Here is a 27,224-nt window from a genome sequence, read left to right as displayed (position 1 = left end):
AATCAAAAGATGGATATCATTTTATTCCAGATGTGTGGTGAGCAAAAAGTAATGCTTAACCTGCATACAGTAACTATGGAAAATTTATTAGTGGTATATTATCAGTATCTTTAGCTGCGTAGCAATATAAAATCAACTAACTTCCATACAAGGTGTGACCCTCATACAGCTTATTACTGTTTCACTAAAACATTTACATTTCAGCTACTGAAGTATAACTGAGTGTCCTAGCTGACTGATACATTATATATAATAAGAGGTTTAGATATTCATTCCTACAGTGTGTGTTCATGCCCAGCATTGGAAAATGACTCATTACTTCTTTTGGCGCTAGACAAGTTTTTAAAAATCCAACTGCTGGCTGTTCATACAGACTACACTGTATGATTTAAGTGCATTTTGTAAGCGTACTGTCCTAGCAAATGCTGTTTTGGATCCCTGCAGACAAGAGTTTTTAAAAGCAGTAAAGGCTATCTGCTCTCTTACTGTAATTTTTTTAACTTGATCATCCGAAACAGTGACATGTTACTTTCCAAGCAGCCCTGAATGATCCTAGTTAGTGAATAATGTAAACAATTCTTGTAGATTGTAAAGAAAGCAGTAATTTGAGACCTCTGATGGGAAAGCTGGCTTCCCTCTGTGAATTGCTCAGTTCAAGTCAGTGGAGCTTGGAGGAATCGTTTTGAGTTCATGAATCAGAGCCTAGCTGTCTCCTGAAACTTGGCTAACTTTTGCTCTGCACCTTCTAAATGTACTACTTCGCTGGATTCTTCAGAATAAGTGTGTGTTTTTCAACACTGCAGAGGAGGTCATGAAGGAAGATGGCAGCGCAATGTGGAATCTGATGTGGAAATACTGCATTTCAGTCAGGACAATCAGGTACCTTTTGAAACTTGTGTGCCTGCCCCCGTGGGCTTAGGCTGTTAGCAGTTTGCCCTTAGCTATGTTTCTGATGTCTTCTGACAACTATAGAGGTCCTTCATAATGGCAAGTGCTGATTTATGAAGAATATTTATCTTTCCTAACTGCTTGATTTCAACCGACACTGTAATCCCAAAATGCGTTTGCTACTTTGCAAAATTCTTTTGCGTAGAGTTGAATGTTAGGGGCTATAAAAAAAAGTATTTATGAATATTTCCGCATTTACTTTTGCTTCTTTTGAGTCACAGATGTTGTGAGTGAACTTTGAACGATACAACTAAAAACAGCAAAAGGAATTGCTGGATCTAAATGTGCCCTTCTGTTGTATTCTCAGCCTTACTTGTATATCCTATATGTTTAAAGGACCCTCTGTTTCAGTACAAGGACAGACTGTACAACAAGCTGGTCAGCTCATATTTGGACAATTCGTATTTGGTGTGCTGAATGTTTTTCCAAGCTCTGATACTGCAGGCTCTAGTGAAACGTATTTGGGGAGTGGCACCATTAAGCAAGTTAATAGTGTTTACTTGCAGTGACTTAGAGGGTTCCTTCCTTATTCCTCTCATGCTATGACTTCTTTATGTGGCTGAGCTGTATATTTTGAATGGGGTGTTTTGTGTTCAAGGAAATGCGTAATCTAAATAATCACAGTATTTCACACTATGTAATTATTCACTGTGCTAAAAGGAACAGTCTAGTCTGGATTTCTGCATGAACTTCCAACAACCAGTTCTGTTGTTGTTTTTAATGGAACTTGGCATTTACCATAGATTTTTCTTTCTAAAATCTTAAGAGTAAAAACTCTGAGGAAGCAGTGGGTCCCGAGGGGGGTCCATATGATGACAAAGAGATACTCATTATAGAAAGTGGGATTGATTACTTGAGCTTCTTCACAAAATGCAAATAATGGTTTGGGGTCAGATGAGGGGCACTAGAAAAGTGACTTCCTGGTGTTAATTTATATAGAAGTGGTTTCTCTTATTTTATGAATATTCATCCTGACCTTAAAGACATTAGAAAGTAACCCTCAAGATGTATCCTCAAAAGGTAAATGCTTGTATGCAAAATGTGTGTTGCATGAAAGACAAAAACAAACACACATAGACCCAAACACTGAGTATATTGAGCATCTCAGATGATTGCATTAGTCAGATTTGCCAACAATTTTCTGGGTTCTCATCATCTTCGTGCCCAGCAACATCACAAGGAGATAAATCTTATAATCCATATTACAGTTCCTGTGGGTATAGCCCTATAGGCAAGCATTGCACCGCTAGAACAGCCCCTAGCACCTTAAAAGAACATGCATCTATTGATCATGTTTTTACTGTTTGCTAAATATTTTGCTTTTATCCCAAGCCTTTCCAAATACCTCTGTTGTTTCCAACGTTTTTAATTCTTCTGGTTTTAATATGTTAATATTATTTTGACATCTGTATTATATTTGACATTCTACTTCTGTGCACCATCCAGGTATTCTCTTAATGTAGAGTGGTTTATGAATTTTGAAATGAGCTCGTTTATTCATTTAACAGCCGTTGGCAATGGTCACCATCCAAGAAATACTAGACTTAAACCACATTGGACATTATCAGTCAAATTGGCAATTGTAACTGGGCCTAGAAACCAGTCAGCAACCTCTCTAGCTAATTTAGTATTGGAGATAGATGCTCCTTCCTATCTGGGCCCAGATCATGAAGTGAGCAGCCATATTATCTACAAGCTAATGTTAGAAGATAGTCCAAAGTAGAGTAAAGGTAAAGAGACCCCTGACCATTAGGTCCAGTCGTGGCCGACTCTGGGATTGCGGCGCTCATCTCGCTTTATTGGCCGAGGGAGCCGGCATACAGCTTCCGGGTCATGTGGCCAGCATGACTAAGCCCTTCTGGTGAACCAGAGCAGTGCACGGAAACGCCGTTTACCTTCCCACTGGAGCGGTACCTATTTATCTACTTGCACTTTGATGTGCTTTTGAACTGCTAGGTTGGCAGGAGCAGGGACCAAGCAACAGGAGCTCACCCCGTCGTGGGGATTCAAATCGCCGACCTTCTGATCGGCAAGTCCCAGGCTCTGTTATTTAACCCACAGCGCCACCCGTGTCCCTCCAAAGTAGAGTACCTTTCACTAATGCAATGAAGAGGTTAGAAAAATGTGGATTATTGTTTGTTTATTTATTATACTTATTATACATTATTTATTATACAACACCATTAAAAGCATTGCAAATAATCATTAAACCAAGAATGTTTTAAAGAGCTGCATAGGCTTGGTGGCATTAGAATGATATCTGAAAGTCAAAAGTAGGGATCCCTACCAAATCTCTGCTGGTAGAGTGTTCCACAGAATGAGACCTGCAACACTAAATGCTTGACCGCTAGTTGAGGCCAGTCAGAGCACAACTAACAATGTTTCCCCGAATGATCTCAGTGATATAAGTTGGGATATAAAGGTTCAGGTGTTCCTTAAGGTATTGTCAACAAAAGTTGGGTGCCTCCCCCTCTCTCTGCCAAGTGGTAGCAAGAGTCCATGGGGTTCCAGCAAATCACCCAGGGTCTGTGTTCCTTTGGAGAACTGAGACATGGCAGAGGCTATCGTAGCTTTAAGAAATATGGTTTATTCACCTATTTACACCTTCATTGTGCATGGAGGGAGACTAGATCTTACAGCATGATCCTTTCAAGAGTGCACCCAGCCAGCCCAAGATGTATTCCAGTCTTTTCTCTTCCTTCTTCTTGCCAGAACACCCTGCTAAAAACTCTTTTCCTGTCACCTCACACCCAGTTACCCTGGCAACCTTCTAAACTCCAGTCTCTGTTCACACCTTGTGGCCAGGAGAAGAATAGTTCACATGCATTGGCAATAGTTCTCAATGGCCCTGTATTGTTTCTTAATGGCCATAGCTTGGACAGGTCATTTTGCATAGGCCCAGGAATTCCTTGCCTAGTGCAGTTCCGCAGCTTGTACTTTCATCTATATTCCAATCAATAAAAACCCTATCACTTATTAATTTCTAGGGTGTCCCCCCCATTGTATAACAGTATATTGGACCCAATTCATTCAACAGAAGAGCCATGGACCTGGCCTGCTAGCATATGGGCAGCCAGTTCAGATGTGTTAGCAGAGGTGTCCCATGCTTATGGCCATCTGCCCCCATCAGCAGTCTACATTCTTCACCAATTGGTGAAGCCCTGGGTATGCAGAAGCTCTGGACTTGCAGATTTACTCAAAAGGAGGTCTGGATTTTGTATCCAGTAGTGGGTGAACTTCAGTCACAGGGTTGTGATTATTCTGGTTGCCAACATGCACAAAATAATGAAAACTCAGTACAAATGAAAAGCAGGACTACATAAATCGGTGCAAATATTAATACTTCATTTTAATGGTTGCTACCCAGCTTTGTTGTAATGAAAGGGAGTCTTACCATTCACTTACCATTAGGTGAACTGCACAATAGGTCTATTGTATGCCCTTACTGTGCTGGGCAAATCCATAGCTGCACAGCTATACAAGTACAAAAACATAATAACATATGCCACACAAGGGCGGGAATAAAATAAATTAGGTATTGAATTACCAATGTTTTTAATAGCATGGCTTGAAGTAGTATATTCCCAAGATTTGGTTTAGTGGTTATAAAAGCAGACTGGAACAGTCTGAGTCAGCAAATCCACAACCCACAGGGAATAAATTGCAGGGTTTACAAGAGAGTAATACATAGCTTTATGCTTGCATCTTAAAGTTCCATTTGCCAGGGATGGAAGAAAAGAGTCAATGGTTTGCTTTCAGTGATCCACACATCTGGAAAAAGTAAAACATTTGTTCCTTCAATATGTGAGTTGTCATGGGGTGTTTTTTCTCCTCTGCTAAATTTTTCCATTTTGTTTTAGGGTCCTTCCTTTATAGTCATTATACTGCATTTGTGGCAAAATATTTTATTTGGATACAAAGAGTACACCAGTATGTTTAACAGTAGTACTAGGTGTTAGTTGTGTCACCTAAGAACAGCATGAAGGCTGTTTTCTCTTTTTTAAGGAAGTGGCTCTACAACTAGGGATAGAAGAAAGTGACCAGTTCTGCTCTGTGGCATTTTGGCAGACAGTGGAATGAAGTCATCCCATAATGGCTTCTACAATTCACTCGATACTCTGTACATGCTTGAGCCCAGGGTTCAATAAAAACACTATGCCTTTGCTAAATCGGAGAGGTTTCACAGTGGTTTCAAAAAGCATGCCAAAGATATTCCTGAGATATCCATGGCTTCACAACCATATGAGTACAAAAGCAGAGTAACATAAACTGCCAGGACGAGGACACAAATAGTTAGCTTTTGAATTACAAATGGACTCTACAACCAATGCAATGCCTCTTGAGGGAGTTGTATTGCTACTGACCCCTTTCTTTATCAGTTATGAATGAATGAATGCAGAGTGTATAATGCCTCAGGAACATCTTTGAGATGGGGTGACCATCCCCTTCATAGAATTGTAGAATTGGAAGGAACCCCTAGGGTCATCTAGTCCAACCCCCTGCAATGCAGTCTCAACTAAAGCATTCCGTGGCAGATGGCCACCCAACCTCTGCTTAGAAAACCTCCAAGGAAGGAGAGTCCACCACCTTCTGGGGGAGTCTGTTCCACTGTTAAACAGCTCTTGCTGTTAAAAAGTTCTTCCTGGTGTTTAGTTGGAATCTCCTTTCTTGTAACTTCAGTCCATTGGTCCGGGTTCTACTTCCTGCTACTTCTTCCATGTGACAGCCCTTCAGATATTTGAAGATGGTTATCATATTTCCTCTCTCTTCCTGGCTAAGCATACCCAACTCCTTCAACCGTTCCTCATAAGGCTTGGTTTTCAGACCCTTTGTTCATCTTGTTTGCACTCCTTTGTACATGTCGCAGCTTGTCAACGAGTGAATTTATTATTTCGGTCACAGACCAGTTCCAGCCCACATAAAATATCAAAGAAGTCATAAAAGACGATAGGGAGACATCTGAATTTGCAATTAGGTATAACAGGGACAATACAGATATAGCAACAGTTAAAAAATATATAAATTAAAACTTAATCACTAAAATATAACCTAAAATTATCATTTAAGGCCTTAATCATTATGGTAGCACCCAGCTTGTCCATATCCTTCTTAAATCGTGGTTCCCAGAACAGCACACAGTACTCCAAGTGTGGGCTGACCAAGGCAAACTAGAGCAGTACTGTTACTTCCCTTAATTTGGACACTATACTTCAGTTGATGCAGTCTACAATAGCATCAGCTTTTTTGGAGTATATGAGGAGGAGGACATCATCATATATGGGCATTGCTGGGCTGTTCTGTTCCCCTCCAAGACACAGAGGGGAAAGTAAAGATTTGTAGGTGAGGAAGGACTGCTTTAAAGGCAGATGGAAACATGCAACTTTAAATGGAGTTCGACAAGTTAAAACTAGAATACTAAAACGTCTTCAAAAGACTAATATGAAAATAACTGTCTTGCATCAGTTTCACTTCCTAAAAATGAATGACATAATTTAGCCACACTGACACATTTGCTTCCCCCATTTATTTTTACCATTGTATTACACATGTTTCAATATTCTCTTATTGAAAACAAAATGTTCAGAAGTGTTTAACTTTAGCTAGAGCATGCTCAAACTGAGTTGAACTGAAGAGCAAAATTTACTGAACATGGCTTTATTCTCAAAAAGGGATGCAAACATGTTTACATTTCACTGAACTAGATTCATGTGTTTTTTATCAGCTGAACTTTTAGTCAGCACCACTAGCCTTTGGTCTTAAGCTATGCTGAAGTTCTGCACTTTCATGGAACAGAGAACTGGCAGTATGCCGTGAAACCCTAGACATGAGAAACCCAATCTAGTCTGGCTAGAGAAGTTACAGAAACAGTTCTATTATTTATTTACACAACACGTTTGCAAAGAGCTTCTTGAGGCAGAAGCGTTGGTATCACTGGACTGATAGAACTGTTTACTTGAGACACAAGAGTTATTTTGATGAAATTTGGTGAGTTAATATTCAGTCTGATGTTTACAGCACAGGATAGTTATATGTTGCATCACGCAGCAGCAGCTGAGAACAGAGCTTCTGTTAGTGTTGAATGTTTCACTAATTTTCTGCTTTGTAACTACTTCAGTTCCTCCAAAATATGTGTGTCAGGAGCACTTGTCTTGATAAAAGACTGGAACTGACTTGCTGGTGCCACTGTATGCTGCTGCTATGTTTTATAGTTGTATAGTTTACAGTGTTAAATTATAGATCTTGCAAAATATCTTTGATTCAATCAAAAGCAGTAGAATTTATGAAGATGAAATTCAAGTGTTGCAAATCCATATTTTTAGACTTCTTGATCAGGCGGCGTTCTTGAGTAGATTGGTTTTTTAATATTTGGTGAGTATATGTGTGTTTATATTTTTATATTATATAATAATATAAAAATAATTTCTGAAAAGCATACTGTGCATAATCTTTTACACTTTATTTTTATATTATTATATAAAAATAAAGTGTAAGAGATTTTGTACAATATACTTTTCAGAAATTAGTAGTTCTTCTGCCATGCTTTATAGACATTATAGGTATTTTTAATCCAGTAGGATCAGATATTACACACACACAACATGCAATCAGAATACAATTGTACATAACAACCTCTATTTTTAACAGACTGGCACACCAAGATTTTTACAAGAAAGTTGTTTTTACTATTGAATAACCTGAAGGAAAATGTCTAACAAATTATTCTGCTTTTTTCAATGCAACACAGTATTTGATATTTAAATTGTATAATAATGCTTTAAGTGCTTCACAATTGCTTGCCTGTGTAGAATTAGAAAGCGTCAGGTCTACTATTGCTTGGTTTGGAATTTGTGCTAGAAAGGTTACCATTATACTCTTTAAGAATTTTTGTGCTATGAACTTCTGAATTAAATATAGGCTTGAGTTAATTACACTTCAATCTTCCAGTTTAAAATTCATGCGCCTTAATAGTGCTGTATCCTGAAATAGTTTATTTTATGCTGTTATATAGTGGCAATGAGTAGTATTCTTTCATAGCGTATCAGTATCTTCATGTTCTTACAAGGATCCTCTTCTCCATCTAAAGAAATAGCATTTCCCTAAATATGCAGAAGAGACTGTTCTAATATGACATGTCTGGTTCAATTTCTCTGGAGAGCTTAGGATGCAGTCTTGTTTTCTGGGAATTAGTTCCACTGAACTCAGAGATACTTACTTCTGAGTCAACACACTTGGATTGTTGCAGAAATGCTGTTGGAGAGGTGGAGACACCTAAGTTTGCATTTAGAGCATTGTTCACCTTTCCTAAAATTTGCTCACATAAATCCCTTAAAAGATAATAATAGTTTTACCAGAAATAAAATGGTTGAAAAATTCTTTTTTTATTGTTGGGGTTTGAAGTTAAAGAGTACATAACAACAACCAAGTTATTTTGGTGCCAGAAAGATATAAATATTGGTGCTAGTTGAAACTACATTGGGAGGTTGTTCCAGAGGTAGGGCAACATAACTGAGGTCATCTCCCCAGTTGCCTGTTACCCATCTTGCCTCAGATGACAGGGGAAGCTGGGGCAGCCTTTCATGTTAGTGTAAAGGCATGTTGATGTGGGAGGAAGCATTCCGAATTTTTCTTGAAAATGGACCAGTAGTCCTTGGAGCTCTTCATAATAATATTAATAATAATAATAATTTATCATTTGACTGGGTTTCCCCAGCCACCCCGGGCGGCTTCCAACAAAAGATTAAAATATAATAGTTTGTTAAACATTAAAAGCTTCCCTAAACATGGCTGCCCTCAGATGTCTTCTAAAAGTCTGGTAGTGACATCTGGGCGGGTGCCACTACTGAGAAGACCCTCTGCCTGGTTCCCTGTAACCTCACTTCTCGCCAGAAGGCCCTCGGCGCTGGACCTCAGTGTCCGGGCTGAACAATAGGGTTGGAGGCGCTCCTTCAGGTATACTGGGCCGAGGCTGTTTAGGGCTTTAAAGGTCAGCACCAACACTTTCAATTGTGCTCTGAAACGTACTGGGAGCCAGTGTAGATCTTTTAAGACCGGTGAAGTCCCCGAGACTCATAATTGGTATCAACCCACCAGGGATCTATGGCTCAGGTGACACTACTCTGGTATTCTAACGCTGCATATGTAGAGCACGGTGGTATGTTTAAAAATATAATGCTGTCTGAATGGATGCCTTATGTATATTTGTATGTTATTATGAGGAGGTGCTAAGGTCGCCTTTGTTACTGTACTCAGGCTCAGGCAGAAGTCATAAATTGTTCCTCTCTTATTTTATACAGTCATACCTTGGGTTACAGATGCTTCGGGTTGCGCGATTTCGGATTGCGCACCACACTGAACCCAGAAGTACCGGAACGGGTTACTTCCGGGTTTCGGCGCATACACAGAAGCACTAAATCGCGCTTTGCGCATGCGCAGAAGCACCAAATTGCACCCCGCGTGTGCACAGACGCACCGTTGCGGGTCGCAAACGTGCTTCCCGCACGGATCACGTTCACAACCCGAGCGTCCACTGTAGTGGATAATTTAAAAAAAAAAAAATGGAATGTATTTCTGCTCTTAAAACTGATGGTTTGGAAACCTCCAAGCAACTGCTAACAGTTTCATGATTGTCATAGAGCTTCAAAGTTAATATGTCAACAAACCAGTATTCTCTGGCAGTTTCCCCCTCTAGACCGTAAATCATATTAACCTAAGCAGACCTTGGGACCATATTGACAGCTTGTCTGACTATATTATTAAACAATATTCTGAAGGCCAATCTGTTTACATAAAACAAGCCTTCTTTAAATTACACGAATTGCCAATTTAAACACAAATAGTGCTTGGTATTTTCTCAATTCTAGTTGTGCTGACAATTTTTTTTCTAACTGTAATAAATTACCCAGAATTTTCCTCTTGGTATTAGAATGTACAAATATTTGCTCAAGCCATTATTTTTCTGCTGAGTGAGTTTGATATCAGGGGAATTTGCTGGTGATGGGTATTCCGAACCAATGCATCTCAATGGCTTGGAAAGACTTGGTATAATCAAGTCCTAGATCCAGTTCATTTACATCCCACGATAGGTTGCTTGTTTAGTTCTTGAAAGTAAAAAAGAAAGAAAGAATAAAACATATGGGAAAGGTCTCTCACATTAGAGCTTGCCTTTTCTTTGGGTTTCCTTTTTTATTATTCCTTCTCCTTTGAAGCATAGATCTTGCTAATTAAACAATTAGGACAACAAACACTATCCGGCCACGGGTCAGGTAGAAAGTTCAAACCCCAGATGGTCCCTATCTACGCATGGCCCATCTACCAGATGAGTCCCCATCACGTTGAGTCCCCCCCCCCATGTTAAGCCAATTTGTTATAGTCTTAATCAAATATTTATGAGTCTTAGAGCTTTCACTAGGAAAAAAAAATCAGCTAGTGCTTCACTGGCAGACATTTGCTGTATGTGTGAAGCTGAATGATGCTGCTTGGAGGCAGAATTAAGTGGTGCTGGGGAAATGTTTGTGCACTCATGAAGTGTGTGTGTGTGTGTGTGTGTGTGCGCCTGAGCAGCAGCATTCAAGCAACGTTCATAGCACAAAGCATACCATTGTACAACACCTTGGAGAACCAAGGTCAACTAAACCTAAGCCATGATACTGAAGCCAGGCATAATTATTCATGCTATTTCCTCATGCATATATGCATGTAAAGTGTGAAGAGGAGTCTATTTTGTACAAGGTGTCAGCTGTATACATGTATAGGGTACACCTGTACAGAGAGGAGTAAAAATCAGCCACGCCTTAACATACTGCTGTATTCCTTTGATTTAAGCAATTTTCTTCTAGCTCATTTGAGAGCAGTGAGCCACGCTGTGAAGAACAATGCCCGAAGCCCAGCAGTGAGGGGGGAGGCAAGGTTTAGCTCTGTTGACCCCACAGTCCTTTTACCATAACGGACTCTCTCCTGTCCCCCATTCACCCCACTTTGCAAAATTCACAATGCTTCTAATTACATCTGGGTTGTCCTAATTTTTTTAGCCTACTGAGTGCAGCATGGAATTTGCTGAGAGAGACTCTTGTCAGATAGCTAGTTCAACCAGCAGCCTTAAGTTTGATACCTTTCCCTACCCTACCAGTATTGATTAATTATAAAGATATTTGTAAACTTTCAACTCATAAAAAAATATTGAGGTGGTATACAATATATTAAAGCATCCTGAAGCTATAAAATATGGGACAAATGACCAACAACGACCAACAACTCTCCAAAAATGCTTGGAAAAACAAAGAGGTTTTCAGCATGGAACAAAATAAGAGGATAGTAGGTCCCTGCCTGTTGTTGTTGTTGTTGTTAATATTATTATTATTACTACTGATGCCACTGCATTAATATTCTTGGTTTAGTTAGAAATGAAACAAATAAGAGACAACTGTGGGATACTCAGTGCACTAAGATGATCACACAAGTATCCCCAGAAATTCCCTTTCTAGCTCTTCTTATAAAAATTCCAAGGTGGGGGATTTCCCAGTTTTTATAGGCAGTGTGCCCTTCTGCTGAAAAGTGTTCCCTCTCTCTCTCTCTCTCTCTCTCTCTCTCTCTCTCTCTCTCTCTCTCTCTCTCTCTCACACACACACACACACACAAGTTTCCAAGATAACCCTATAATCCTTTGAATTACTGAAAGTTGCAAAGAGCTGGCAGAAAACTTTTACTATAGTTGTATTAAAGCTTTTATTGGAAAAGGTCATTGTAAATTAAATGCAATGTCAGTACTGATCCCAAACCTGTGCTCCAAATCTAATATTCCAGTAATATACTTAAGACAGGAATTTAAGGCATACGTAGCTGAACATATCTGACATCATTGTAATGTATTCAGTAAACCCCCCTCTCCCCCCCCCGTTGTATGTCAACACATATTCCAATGAAAGTGAGGATGGATGGATAGATGATGATGATAGATAGATAGATAGATGATAGATAGATAGATAGATAGATAGATAGATAGATAGATAGATAGATGATAGATAGATAGACAGATAAAATATTGCTGCAGAGAAGTATCAATTAAAAATGTATTAAATACTGTAGAAGCGTAATATTTATTTGGATTGTGAGATGTTTAGAGTAGGTGTTGACAGTATCCTTAGGAAGTAGCATCCACTGAAATGAAAGGATGAACATGTTTAGGGTTTGGGTGAACTGGAAATTTAAGTCTGCTGTAACAAATGGTGTGATGTGCCTCTGGGCAGTTTGATCTGAAATATTCATTAAGTAGGATCTGATAACAGAGCTTCCTCCATAATAAGCTGCTTAAGATAGAGCTTTCTTCTGCTACCCTTATGCCTAGTAGTAATCATGATGGTTAAAAGAATAAACTGAACAAGTCTTGACAAGCTACTTTTCCATTTTTAATTTCTCTTTGGTTATTGTATACAATATTGTGACATTATAATGTTGGTGCCCAAAGAGCTTGCTGAATTCAAGAAGCTGATACACGCTGGAAGCTAATTAAAAATAAGCTTCTAAATTAATTTTAGAAGCAGCGTTGAATTAAAAACAAAAGCAAATGTCTCCTTTTGAATGTTACTTTTAGGTTGTAATCATGTGCATACCTACCTGAGAGTAAGCCCCATTAAGCGAAGTGGGACTTGTGCCTGAGTAGAAATGTATAGAATTTAACTGTAAATCTTTAGTCCTTTGAATTGAGGCACTGAATAGGATTTTAGCGTTCATCATGCAGATGCTACTTATTCTTAAATATATAATCCATATGTTCACAGTATTCCAATATTTTATGAGAACTTTTCTTATCAGGTAAAGCTTTGAGACCAAGAAAAGCAGTGAGTTCCAATAAATCATGTTGGTGGAGATGAAATGGTAAAATCGCCATGGCAATGGTGATCCCCGTGGCAAATGTAATGTCTAGACCAGTTCCAAATTTCAGTGAAGGAGAGGAAAATCAATTTGGTTAGAAAAACCTCACACAGAGGGAGACCAACTAAGAGTAGTTTTGCATGTGTACTTAAGCCTGATATGCCTCTAACAACCACTAGCAGTATTGTTGGAAATAAATTCAACATATAATATGTAAGACAGCTTGTGTCAGGGCATGATATTAGCTTATTTTGCTTGATATGACACTAGATAAAATGACTCCAAACAGGTTTTGAATTCCTTGGTCCCCAATACTGTCTTACTGTTTCCTTTCTATTGTGGTTTCTTAGATTATAGGAGCACTGCTCTGTGACCTGAAACCTCCACGCACCCTTACAAAACTATTATATGAAGAGCAGTATTAGACCCCCTCAATTTATAAGCCCCCTTTCAATGAAGACGTGTGAAAAATGTAGGTGTGAATCTTTTCCTGTAAGCATAATAAGCCCTGTTTATTTGGGGTGGGGGAGAAGAGTATATTTTTGTTGTCAAGTTTAATCCTGAGCTAAGCGGTGTGGGCTACTGATTTTGCAATACAGAACTTTATTCTTGTTTTTATATTTGTTTGTTCAAAAATGATTTTTAGAAGTTCTCTCCTTTTGAAACATAGTAGTGTTCCGGTTAGCGAACTTTACCTCAGTCTAGGAACGAAATCTGAATGGTGGAAGGGCACCGATGGCAGGAGGCCTCATTAGGGAAAGCCTCGGTTTAAGAATGGTTTCGGTTTAAGAACGGACTTCCAGAATGGATTAAGTTCATAAACCGAGGTACCACTGAATATAAAACCATAGAAATGTAAAATCAGAAATCAGTTGATTTTTTAAAATATCCGGTTCTCACGCTTCTTCTCAGACAAAAACATGCCTAAAACTAGAATTGGACATATCTAGATATTTTGTTCGCTTTGTAATAAGAAACAGCAATTTGCTGCTATGTATCTACACACACACACACACACACACACACACACACACACACACATTGAGATACATAGATTCTTGACCTCACTTTGAATGGCATAACATGCATTTTTTATTTACTTAATGCTGTTCTATTATCCAAATTTTACCATAATATATTTCATTACATGCCCATTTTAGTTCTTACTAGAAAGATGTTAACTGATGCAACCTATGTTTCAATTAAATGCCAAATTCCGAAAATGATAATCTGTTGTAATTACACCTAACATGTTAATTTGAATATCATGCTTACTGGCTATCCTAGAGGTGATTATCTTATATTACATTAGCCCCAGATACATTGCAAATGAAGGGGGAGGGAGCTGCAAGCCAAATTCAAAGCCATCCAATAAGAAAATTACAGAACAAAAGAACTTGTGCTCAGTGGTTTTTATTAAGCGTTTTCAGTCAGCTAGCAAAGATGTTGACTGAAGGAGCCTAGGTTTAACAGCTCTGGTTTTTGTATCTGTTTTAATGACTTAATTAGATGCTTTAAGGCCGGTTGACCCTGTTAACAGCTGAAGACTGATGTATTTGTTCAGTTAATATCACTTCCAAATTGTATTGTATTGAATCTGATCAACTAATTTTTTCTTGCAATTAAGCATTCTCCCTTTCTTTTTTGCATTAAAGCTAAAGTCCAGCCAACCACATGTTTAATTCTGATTGGTATCATAGGACCAGAGGGGACTATCAAGCTGACTAGGCAGCTGGTAGTCCCACTTACTCATTCATAGAGGCTATGTCCCACTCCCCCGGTCAGTGGTCCCCATACAACAATCTGTCTTCTAGGACTAAATTAAAAGCGGTTTTAGCATATAATTAGCTGTATAGTGAAACCAGGCAAGGCGTATGCAGATCAAAGCACACCGGGAGGCAGAAGGATACACACAGCCTATTATTTTGCATTCTGTGATTCACAAAGAAACAATGCATTTTATTTTTTAAAAATGTACTGGATACAAAGGAACAATATTCCATTTTGAGGTTAATCACTTTTGAGCAACAAAATATAATCAACATTGCAAGCCTGCCAGACTCATTGAACTCTTCTCAGGCTTGGATACAGGAACACATTTTCAGAGATTTTGATTCTGTAAAATAACTTAAGCTGGAAGCACAATGTTCCGTTTAAGAAAAGATCAATAAAACTCCATTTTATTCCTGTGGCCATGATATGAAAAATTTGAAGGGGTAAAATCACATGCTAAGCATATCAAGTTATTTATTTAAATAGTTTAAACCCATGAAGTCCATGGTTTAAAATAAATGTACCTAGTTGCACCACTGCATATTACATTAGATTTGATCCACAATTAATGTAGATAAAATATTTATTACTAGATTTATATTCTTGTCCATCTACACATCTTCCCAGGATGACTTACACAAGAAACAATAAAATGTTTGTAGATTCTGCCATTTCTTTAATTTATTGCTAAAACTTCTATTGCCACCGCATTAAGTAGAGACAATAGAGGGCAGCCCTGTTTAGTTCCTCTATTAATAACAAAGCTATCTGAATCCACTCCATTAATTGTGATTCTTGCCAATGATTCTGTGTAAATTTGATTTATCAGTTGGAGGCATTTATCACGGAACTGCATCTTTGTAAGAGCTTTTTCCATTCCACACAGTCAAATGCTTTAAAAGCAATACAAAGAGAGTAACATAACAAGTGATTTAATACAATGGGAATAATAAACTATGTTAAGAAGTCTATGTATAGCATTGGTATGTTTCTGTTGAAGATAAACTGTCTGATCTGGGGCTATATAATTGTCTATAAAAGTATTAAGTCTAGGAACCATTTACCAAGGAAAGTAATTAACATTAGAGCTATAGGGTGGTGTAACCCCACCCCACAGAATCAGTATTCAGTTTTGACAGTAGCAAATATTTCCATGAAGGTGGGATGACACCCTATTCGAAATATTGTTAAATAGTAAAGTCAAATAGGGTAATAAAGCATCACAAAAAAAATATTCTGCATTGAGTGTGAATGGAATAGCACACTTAATTAGCTGAGAAACTATATTAAATTTTCTTTGAACGCATACATAACTAGTAGTTAGCTATCTCCAGCACTGATGGGAACATGCTTTTACATTCCTAAGAGTTAAAAAGTAAGTAAATAAATAGTTTGCCAGTCTTGGTTAAAAATAAATACTCTGAGCATGTGCAGTTTCACATTTTATATTCACTTAAATCATAGCACCATTTTGACTCCAGGTATAAAATGGGGCTTTGCTTCTGCTGCCTTGATACTAAACACTTGGGGATAAGGGACATTTTGTTGTAGAAAAGAATAATACACATTTTAAAGTAAAAAATAATTAATTTGACATCTGTAACTTTGTACTTGCCCAGCTGGAAATGTGAGGTACTGCCACTACCAGCAGCAGCTGACATGAGACCTGACTGCTACTACCCCCATCATCTGCTGCTTTCTGAGTAGTCATTTGGAGTCCTCTGGACTGTGGGGTCATAGACTTCAGATCTAAGGTCCAACCCAAACTACATCACTGAACCAAGGATGAATTCTCAAAAAGCCTCCTGTTCCTTCAGATACAATCTACTGTGTCCTGCTGTGCATTTAATACACACTAGAGCAAAGCTGATTAAATCAAGCAGGTCCTGTTTTTCCATCAGAGACTAACTTGGATATTTTTGTTTCTGTAGTTCTAAATGAGAATCATATTACATAGTGTTTTTGTTGTTGGCTGCCAAAGTGGAACAGATAGAATATACTTTCACTTTGGGGTTTGTATAACAAAGTATGGGAAGTATTTGCCATGGAGAGATGCCTACTCAGCTAAAAACAATATCCAACCCTAAATATAATTACTGTTATGAGGGAAAGTGGTTTCCTTTATTATCCAAAGTAGACCCTACGGAATGGAAGTACAAATGACCAGATAGATTTTTGTTGATCCTCCTCTACTAATGCATTATTTGGGACTCAACTTGAAAAACATTTAAAAAGAATGTTAACTTAATGCTAAACCCATTTCATATGCAAGTTGCATCTATTGTCCAGCCTTATTTTTCCCCTGTGGTGAAAGATAGACGACACAGGCATTTTTTAATGCAGTTGTAACTTTATACAACTTTATATCTCCTGCCAGCCTAGCTGTTCGAAAGCACGTCAAAGTGCAAGTAGATAAATAGGTACCACTCTGGCGGGAAGGTAAACGGCATTTCCGTGCGCTGCTCTGGTTCTCCAGAAGCAGCTTAGTCATGCTGGCCACATGACCCGGAAGCTATACGCCGGCTCCCTCGGCCAATAAAGTGAGATGAGCGCCGCAACCCCAGAGTCGGCCACGACTGGACCTAATGGTCAGGAGTCCCTTTACCTTTAACTTTATATAGTACTCATTCAACTGAACAGCAACTTAATTTCTCACAAACCCGCTTAAAGGTTTCTTCCTATTTTTTTGGCAAACTGCATCAAATTTATTGATATGTGTGCTTGGGAGCACAGGTGCATTTTGTGCATGTGGCATTTATTACAAAAATAAATTAAAAACCTGAGCAAACACCAGCAACACAAGCTTCTCTTGATGCATCCTATATCAGACAAACATTAATAGCAAACTGGAGAAACTAAAGTCTATATGAGTTCAAATAAAAATCATGCATACTTAACAATGGTATAATTTTAAATGACTCCTCCAGAAGGCTTAGCACTTATTTTGGTTATTCGGCAGTGCTATTGCAGTATGCCAGGAGCAAACCAGCAGTAAATCACACGGAGCATGTTTGAGTTGGCTCTTTATTAGAAAAACAAAATCTACACAAGGATGCCAGGCCTAATGAGCACAGCAACTCTTCTTCAGTAGGTCTTACCCCCATGAGACAGTTACAGAAACTGTTCTCCGCTTTCCACAGCTACCTAAGTCCGCTCTCCAGGATTTCCCCCAAGCAATATGAGACTACGCTGGCATGCCCGCCGCCTTTGCTCTTCCTGCTTCATGCCTCTCCTGGTCCTGGGAGATCAGGGGGAAGGGAGCTTGTCACAGCAGGATGGAGAGACACCCGTGTCTCTTTACCAGCCTGACTTCTCTCTGCCTCTTAGCCTCCCTCATCCTCCCTCATCCCCTTTTCCTGCTTCCACTTCCACTTCTGGATTGCTCTTTGCCACAGACTCTCCCCACACACTAAGTCCTGCTACTCTTTCAGCTTCTGACACCTTCTCCTCACAGTAGTCTCCCTCTGACCGCTCATTATTGCGTGTTGAGGTCCCCAAGCCACCCCCCCCCCAAATAACTCACAACACACACTTAATTTTTGTTTAAGGTTTTTGGCATAATTTTTGGCCACAACTTTATTTAAATACCAAACCGTGAGTGGTTGTTTAGGCATTGGTTAATACTATCTGTCCCCCCGCCCGGGGACAGAACTGACTTCCGGGCACCACCGAAAGACAGTGCGGGGGAAAGCAAGTTGGGGATAAATGGAGCTGAGTCACAGACCCTCAATTCTCATCCGCATGCTCCCCGAAGGCTTGCCGGCCCTAGTCCCATTCCAGGGATTGGACGAAAAGATGGCAAGCCCCAGGATTCCTTTAACGGAATTCCCTTTCCGCAGCAACCATGGAGGGGCAGGCCCAGCCTATCCTAACCCCTCCATGGAGGGGCAGGCCCAGCCTATCCTAACCCCTCCTCCACCAATTTATAACCAATGCCTAACCACAACCTTACAAGTTGTGACAATTTGCTACGCAGTAGGCAAAAACCAAATGGCCCAGCCAATCAGCCAGATGGACTAAATTCCTACCAGGCCTCCGCTCCAAAGCAGACGACCCCATGACAGGCATAGCAAGGTCAAAGCAACAACCCCTTACTTTAGGGCGGGTGGGCGGGTGATCTGTTGCACACAGCAAAGAGAAAGCTCCAGGCTGCATGCAGAGTATTTAAACATTTTACCCCTCCCACCAAAATTGCAACATAACTTTTACCCCAGCAACCCAGTGAACCAATCACTGCCCCAGGCCATCTTTAGAGACCCTGCCTGGTAACAGAGGGGTGGCTCAGCAGACCCCACCGCAACACGTGCTCGCCACGAAGGAGAACACGCCTTGTCCCACCACTAATCGCTGGGCTCTGAGCCTTCTTCCCTTGGGGGTTCCCCAGCTGGTTCCTTCCACCATTCATCAGTGTCCCATCAGTCCATGACACAGTATAACATCAGACAGGGAGATTCGAAATTGATTAGAACTACTCTCAAATTCCTTTTCTAAAATGGATCAATATTGAACTATGAGGTTGCAAAATATGGGGGGGGGGAAACACACACACAGGAAAGGCATACATACTCAGATTGCAAACTGTGTGATGAGAACATTTAATGTGATACTTTCTCCATACATATTTTTAAAGTAGCAGCTTTTGTATTAAATCAATTCACTATTTGTACTTTAAGAAAAATGCTTGTTCATTGTACATTTCCATAACCTATTTTGATCCTTTTCATATAATCTGCATGATGAGCATAAGCTCCTTATATCCAACCTGGCAGGCTTGTACAAACAACTAGAGCAGAGGTTATTGGTTCACTTGCAGATAACTAATTAGGACCTTCTCCATCCTTGTTATAATAGATGGCATCCTTCCTGATTAAGCCCCATGTTTCCATTTGCTTCTTGCTGTTCCCGGGCAGCCACTAGTGAACTGTTCCAATATGGGCTTGTCCAGCAATTGTCACACAGCTGTGTTAGCTTTATGTTGGAAATGCACCTCTCTATTTTATTGATGAAGCCTCAGCTTTTTGGCCCTTATGCATTACTATGCACAGGCATTAGTATAGCGCTTCCACTGCCTTATCTGAATTAGATTAAGAGGAGAAATAGAGCTCAGTGTCATCTACATGTTGATGGTATCTATATGACCTTCCTCATCTGTTTCGTGTACAGTGGTACCTCAGGTTACAGACGCTTCATGTTACAGACTCCACTAACCCAGAAATAATACCTCGGGTTAAGAACTTTGCTTCAGGATGAGAACAGAAATCACGCAGCGGCGGTGCAGTGGCAGCAGGAGACCCCATTAGCTAAAGTGGTACCTCAGGTTAATAACACTTTTCAGATTAAGAACGGACTCCAGAACGAATTAAGTTCTTAACCCGAGGTACCACTGTGCAGGCATACCTTGGAGATATTGTGGGTTCAGTTCCAGACCACCAGCACAAAGCAAATATCATAGTAAAGCAAATATCACAAACAAACAAAAAATGTTTACTAGTGCATATAAAAGTTAAGTTTACATTATCCTGTAGTCTATTAAGCCAGGCTTCTCTGACTGCAAGGACGGAAGGGATGTTCCTACCAAAATGCTGTAAAAATAGTTAGACATTTATTATTTTTATTTAGATGTACACCCCATCTCAGCAGGGTAGTGCCTTACAAAAATTTAAGGGCAGTCCTAATGCACTGTTTCCTGGAAGTTCTTACCTGGGATTAAACTCCACTCAACACAGTTGTCTTACTCACTTCTGAGTAAACATTTACAGAAGGCTTCCCCAAGATGGAGCCAAACAACAGCTCTAATCAGCCCCAGCCAGAATGGCCAATGGTCAGGATATATATATATGAGGGGGAACCCAGCTCTACTCCTAGACAACTCCAGTCCCATGGCCAGAAGAGGGGTGGTGGCGGCAGCGGGGGACTTCCTTCCTCTGGAAGCAGTCAGACTACCTGCAGCTGCACCTGCATCCTCATAAGGAGCAAAATCTGCAAAGCACAATAAAACAAGGTACATATTTGAAAGCATAGGGAGAAGACCAAACCCTACTGCAAAAGTGCCAGGCAGTGGTTTCATGGAGCATCCCGCTTCCAGTCCAGACTGCCTATCCAGTATGGTACACCTTAAACATGGTATCCAGTTGTTATAGGTCCAAAGAAGGCTTCATTTGTGCGAAGCTGAAGCAGTGTCTCAATTTATGCTGTTTGATCATGGCTTATAACTCATTATAATCAGCATATATTTGTTCATCAAGAGTAATATTTTGAAAGTTACTGATTTTAGAATATTATTTTAAGAATGATGAAATGAGAAGTCAACATCTTTCCCCCACAGTGGCGTAGCGTGGGTTGTCAGCACCCGGGGCAAGGCAAGTAATTTGCGCCCCCTAACCCGTGGATTTGCGCCCCCTAACCCGTGGATTTGCGCCCCCTAACCCTAACCCCCAGATGTTGCGGCCGGCCCCCCTGCACCCCCCACGCTACGCCACTGGTTGCATTCATGCCACCTTGAGATTTGTTTGATTATTGTTCTCATTTGACACCATTTATAACTTATTTTTGGCCCGTCTTACTGATATTTGGGTAGAATAATAAACTGTTTCATGTTTATGTCCCTGTGCATCTGATTAAGAATGAACACAAATGGCCTTGCAAAATGCAGGCTATAAGAACCAGATGACAAGCTTTATTTCAGACAGCAAATATGACTCAGGCACCCAACAGACCCCTCCAGATCAGGAAAGCTGCATTTCGTGGAGTGGTGGTGATGTCGGGAGCAGAGGCATGGGGGGGGGGGAGCAGAATCCTTTATTTGCTCACTATTTCCTTGCTGGGACACAGGTGGTGCTGTGGCTTAAACCACAGGGCCTAGGACTTGCCGATCAGAGGGTCAGTGGTTCGAATCCCCGCGACAGGGTGAGCTCCCGTTGGTCGGTCCCTGCTCCTGCCAACCTAGCAGTTTGAAAGCTCTGCACATGCTCGCGGAGCCTCTTTCTCAGCTGCGCGGGGCTTCCTTCCCTGGATCTGGTTTTCGTTGGAGGAGTGAGGCCGCGGCGCCCTCAAGCATGTGCAGAGGGCCGCGGAGATGGCGGGCGGCCTTTCCCCTGCGCGACTCCGCCTCCGCCCGGGGTGGCTCCCCGTCCTGGGTCCCTCCCCCGATGGCCGGGAGGAGGCGGGCAGGCGCGCTCGGCCGTGCCTGGCTCGGAGGACCAGCCTCCCTCGACGGGGCGCTCGTGGGGAGGAAGGAGCGCGGTGTCGGCGCTGTCGCTGACTGGACTGCCGGCCGGGATCGCCCAGGTGGAATCGGCGCTCTGCACGTGCTCCGGGGCCGGCTGGCTGCTGCGGGGAAACTTCACGCACCGCTTTCTGAAGTACGGGCGACGCAGCCTCCGCGAAGGGCTCGGCGCCGTCAGAAGAGCCCTGCGTGGCCCGAAGCTTGCTGCACTGTCCCTCCCCCAGATAGTCCCTCCCTCGCTCTCTCTCCGCACAGTGGGCGGCGACCTGGCAGCTCGGATTCGCACAGCCAGCACTGTGAGAGAGAGTGTGTGAACCAGGTAGGGGCAGAGAGCTGCGAGTGCGCCCCCCAAAATGTTGCGCCCGGTGCGGCTGGCACCCCCTGCACCCCCCACGCTACGCCACTGTTCCCCCACCCCCACCCCCAATAACTATCTCTCTCCTCAGAACTTCCTGCTGTCTTTTCAATGTTGGCCAACATAGTTAATGAGATCCCCTGAGATGGATGAAGAATGGCATTGTGGTGCTGCAATTGTTTTGTCAATTAAAAGCATAATGGGAGGCTGTCGGTGGTTGTCTCAAAGTCCAGATGTGATACTATTTATCTGCTTCTCTTTGACTTTTAATGATCATATATTGAATGTAGGGTGTCTGTGGAGGATCAGCTTGTTACTAGCACTCTCAACAACTATAAACCAATGAGTTTCTAGAAAACAGTTTCAAATGTCAGCTACATTTGGAACAAACCTGTTTGTGGAAAACTTTGTTTAAAACAAAAAAAGGGAGATACAATTACTGTTATGCTGTGGGAGAGGGGATAGAGTGTAGGGGGGAATAGTATGCAACTATCCTTTGTATTTGTTGGTGTTTTTTTCTTTGGACTAAGAATTCTTCTGGCTTATAAAGTTACGTGGAAAGAAATATTATTAGCTTTGCTTTTCCTTGTTCCCCCTTGCCGTTTCTCAGAAAAGGTGGTTGGAAGCAGACAATTTGTCCAGTCTAGGGTGGCTGCCTCAGTCACTTGAGTGAAGAAATCTGGAAGCTTGGCCCAGGCACAAGGTCAGACTTGGCACTCCCCCATTGCTGTCTGCTGGCCCACAAGATGCCTAGGATATTACTTTTATCTCAAAGTAGTGTTCAGCCATGTTGCTGACTTACCATTTCCAGTTAAGCATCTGGGCAAATGATGCAAGGGGAAACTTTTTTTCTACAGGCTTCCAATGCAGCCAGCAAATCCAGGATGGGAAAAAAAGTACATGCTAGTATTTATCTGCCCTGCTTGAGCAACATGGTCCTGGTTTCTATATTATTTATTTTCCTTTCAGCATTTTATTTTATATACTGCCTCTTTAGAATTCCAGAGCTTTGTGCTTCTTCACAACAGGCATGTGAGATAGGCTAGTCAGAAAGATAATAATGTACCCAAGACCAGCAGGAATTTTATTTGAATCCAGTTCTCTACCAAGTATGCCACACTATCTTTTTACATGATTATTTATTCTGAATATGAGAATTCCCATTAATATTCAAAAAAGTTAAAAATGGTTGCACAACACTTTGATCCTATACATCCCTCAGAAGCCATCATATTGCATATGGTGACCAAAATGATACTTGCATTATTTTGCATGTGTTCCTTTGTACATATTAATGCCCATGAACAGCAATATAACATGAAAAATTGGTATTCAGCACAGAGTTGGATTTCAACTATAGCTGTAAGAGGCCCTGGATTGGGACTGTGGTATTTGAGAGGAGGGTTTAACCCCTTGATCCCTGCAATTTCCTGCCAAAAATTGCTCCCTGGTGCCATCTTCCTTGTAGGTGGTGCTTAGTGCAAATAACAGCTTTGGGGGCAAACATCAGTAAGATGGGCAATATGTGTCAGAAAAATGTGAAAGAGACGAGCTCTGGATCTCGGGGTCTGTGCAGCTGCCTTTTCTCAAAAAAGGAACTGGCCAGTGGTAAGCATGCTTTAAAACTGCAGACTTAACAGATGCTATTTTACATCATGAAAACCAGTGCTGGGAACGCTGTTGCATGTCGTATATAGTCCCGTCACACCTCTTTTTTTCATCATGAGAATGATGAACAACCAAAATCAGGCAGGCAGGGTTGCTTTTGCTGTTACTTGTTGTGCCTAATGAAGTGCTGTTTTCAATGGCAATTCTGAGTTCTTTCAAGATATGCCCAGAGATCAACAATTAATCAGCAAGACAACTCTTAAAGGAAATTACTGACAGCAAAGGGGGAGCAGAGCATGAAAGTCCTACATGAAGTTAACAGCAAGTAAATTATATGATAAACAGGAATGGGTCCTGGGAGATCTTTAATATTGAATGTTTCCTAATGTTAGGTATTGAATGCTTTCAGGCAAATGAGTATTTAAATCAGAAGCATTTAAGATGGAAACACTTTCAGAGCACTGCAAGATGGTGCATTTTGTGGAGCCTGGTCACAAACCTCATATCTCAAAGGAAAACTGAAGGTGGTCTTTGAATTTAAACCGTGACACTGTATTTTATAAATATAGTCAAACAAATGCAAAAGGAGGAAAGTAAAGCAAAGTAATCTAATGTATTTGGGTCCATATTATCTTTTTAGGGAACAATAAAGGTAAAGGACCCTTGACAGTTAAGTCCAGTCGCAGATGACTCTGGGGTTGTGGCGCTCATCTCGCTTTACAGGCTGAGGGAGCCAGCATTTGTCCACAGACAGTTTTTCCGGGTCATGTGGCCAACATGACTAAGCCGCTTCTGGCAAAACCAGAGCAGTGCACAGAAATGCCATTTTCCTTCCCGCTGGAGCGGTACCTATTTATCTACTTGCACTTTGACGTGCTTTCGAACTGCTAGGTTGGCAGGAGAAGGGACCGAGCAACAGGAGCTCACCCTGTCGTGGGGATTCAAACCGCCGACCTTCTGTAGGAGCTGGTTATTTATGTCATGTTTTTCTATTACCTGTGGCTGTCAGCCAACAGTGAAACTGGACTGCACTTTACCCACCGCCCTCCCTCACCTGTAGATTCTGAAAGGGCCTACCCCACAATCACCACAACTTGCTTGAGCCCTATAAAACGGAAGTAGGGAAAACCCTGATTCCCAGCAGAAACATTTCTCAGTGCTCACCAGCTAAAAGACACCCAAGCAATTTGGTATGTAATAGAAAGTTCCCATAAAGAAGCATTTCCATATAGGTATGGCTACCTGAAGTTCAGGTACATGGATGAAGAAGAGTTTATTTCTATAACTGAAGTTCAATGAGGTCACTGAGATGAAATATTCTGTGCAATTTCCGAGAGGTTGTGGGATTCTCCATTCTAAGCTTGTTTCTGCTAGTCCTGTTTACTGACCTTGAGAAAGTAATTTTTTAAAACCTATGTTCTGTTTCAAAAAACTGTGTTCATGCAACTACAAATTCATGGTGCTGGAAGAAAAAGAAAGTAACGAGACAGTGTTGAATGCTTTCGGAATAGAATGCAGTCAGTTACAGTGGTACCTCTAGTTACAAACTTAATTCGTTCTGGAGGTCCGTTCTGAACCTGAAACTGTTCTTAACTAGAGGCATGCTTTTCTAATGGGGCCTCTTGCTGCCCCTGCGCTGCTGGCACACAATTTCCATTCCCCTTCTGGGTCAAAGTTCTCAACTCGAAGTAACTCTTCCAGGTTAGCGGAGTTTGTAATCTGAAGCGTTTGTAACCTGAGGCGTTTGTAACTCGAGGTACCACTGTATTAGTATTTTGGCACAGTTTTCTATAGGGTAAGTTCCACATTGAAGAAATTGTAGTGAGTACATTTCCCCCCATGTATTTGCCCACAGGATGCATATGTAGGTGTTTGTATAACACATTAAGTGTGAGCAGAAGCTAACCGTCTTTATCAATAAAAGTGATGAAAAGGGGGCATGCCTGTACATGGTTGTATAGGAGTTGGTAGATTTGACCATGTCAGAGACAATCTGTCTGGGATTACCAGACATTGGGGTTAGAGAATGGGATATCATGGCCTATTAGTCAGTGCAAGGACATCCACCAGACCACATCTGGAAATATGTGGACCAGATATTCCTGTAACAAGCTAATTCTTTTCTTCTTACACTATCCAAATATAATCCATAGCAAAAAGAAAAAGGTTTAGTCTATAATACCACAATACACTTTTTTCTGCATTAACATTAATCTGACAGAATAATTATATATCTCTAGTCAGGATGGCCATAAAACTAATATTAAATCATATTATAGTAATAATAATTTTGTTATTTATGCCCCACCCATCTGGCTGGGTTTTCCCAGCCACTGGGCGGCTGCCAGCAGAATATTAAAAACGCGATAAACCATCAGACATTAAAAACTTCCCTAAACAGGGCTGCCTTCAGTTGTCTTCTAAAAGTCATATAGTTTATTTCCTTGACATCTGAAGGGAGGGTGTTCCACAGGGAGGGCGCCACTACCAAGAAGGCCCTCTGCCTGGTTCCCTGTAACCTCACTTCTCACAGTGAGGGAACCGCCAGAAGGCCCTCGGTGCTGGACCTTAGTGTCCAGGCTGAACGATAGGGATGGAGAGGCTCCTTCAGCAGAACAGAGGTTTCCTCTGTTTAAAATAAATATCTTGACTCAACTTTCTACATCTTGGTACAGTTTTTTTCCTTCTTTTAAAATAAGTGATTATGCAATATGGAAGAGGACTCTGAGACAATTGCTGAGCCATGTTATTTCAAGCTTATAATTCTCTATAACTTGCTTTAGTTTATATGTTCATCCTGTCCAATTGTAATTGTTACTGTAGAGTAAGAGTTGTCAATACCTCAAGAACTGTAACTATGGAGCTATACAGTTAGTGTTCATAGTTGTGTGGTGTTCATCTTCAAAATTTCATGGCCAGTCAACATTCTGTAGTAATTTAGTAACTTGTAAATTAAGGGATATAAGAGGCGTAGCCCTGATCCACCATGCTGGAGAGCCTGGTCTCTGCCTCTTCACTGTACCATTTTCTATTTCCCCCACCCCACCTTCCATCATTGCCAGCATAAACTGCTAGTCAGGGGTTAGAATTGCAGCCTAATTCCAATAAAGAGAAATCTTAGAAAAATAATCTAGCCATAATAATAATAATAATAATAATAATAATCTAAAAGCAAATTCCTTCTTTGCCATCTTTCTCCAGAAAAAAAGCTTCTACTCAAGGTGACTCTGTCAATAATAAAATCTATTAAACTGTTTAAAAACAACCAAAGGAAATTGAAGGTTGTTTGCAGCTGGAGATGAGAAATAAGAGTGTGGTGCCCGTCTGTCTTAGGGAAATGTCAAGGATCCAGCCTGTGTGAGAGGAGAAAGAAAAACAAGGGTGTAACAATTGCAGTAAAATTTCTACTGGGATTGAAATTACCTTTGTCAGTCTAGCCTAAAAGTC

At 40.8% G+C, this 27,224-nt stretch overlaps 1 protein-coding gene across 12 annotated transcripts in view; it reads left to right on the top strand.

Moving 5' to 3' along the window:
- Positions 1–27,224, top strand: part of IQSEC1 (IQ motif and Sec7 domain ArfGEF 1) — a 310,602-nt gene that overhangs the window by 166,657 nt on the left and 116,721 nt on the right. The window contains exon 1 of one of the 12 annotated variants that reach the window (XM_081898301.1): positions 697–879. The exons of the other annotated variants lie outside the window; for them this stretch is intronic. Coding sequence (XP_081754427.1) covers positions 812–879 — 68 coding nt within the window. The 5' untranslated portion in view covers positions 697–811. Of the gene's footprint in view, positions 1–696; positions 880–27,224 lie in introns of those variants that run through there. 12 annotated transcript variants of the gene reach the window in all.

This window comes from Podarcis melisellensis (assembly GCF_964234715.1).
Source record: "Podarcis melisellensis genome assembly, chromosome: 2".
Classification (NCBI taxonomy): domain Eukaryota; kingdom Metazoa; phylum Chordata; class Lepidosauria; order Squamata; family Lacertidae; genus Podarcis; species Podarcis melisellensis.
The sequence above is the reverse complement of the archived record's forward strand: the minus strand, read 5'-3'. Positions and strand labels throughout refer to the sequence as shown.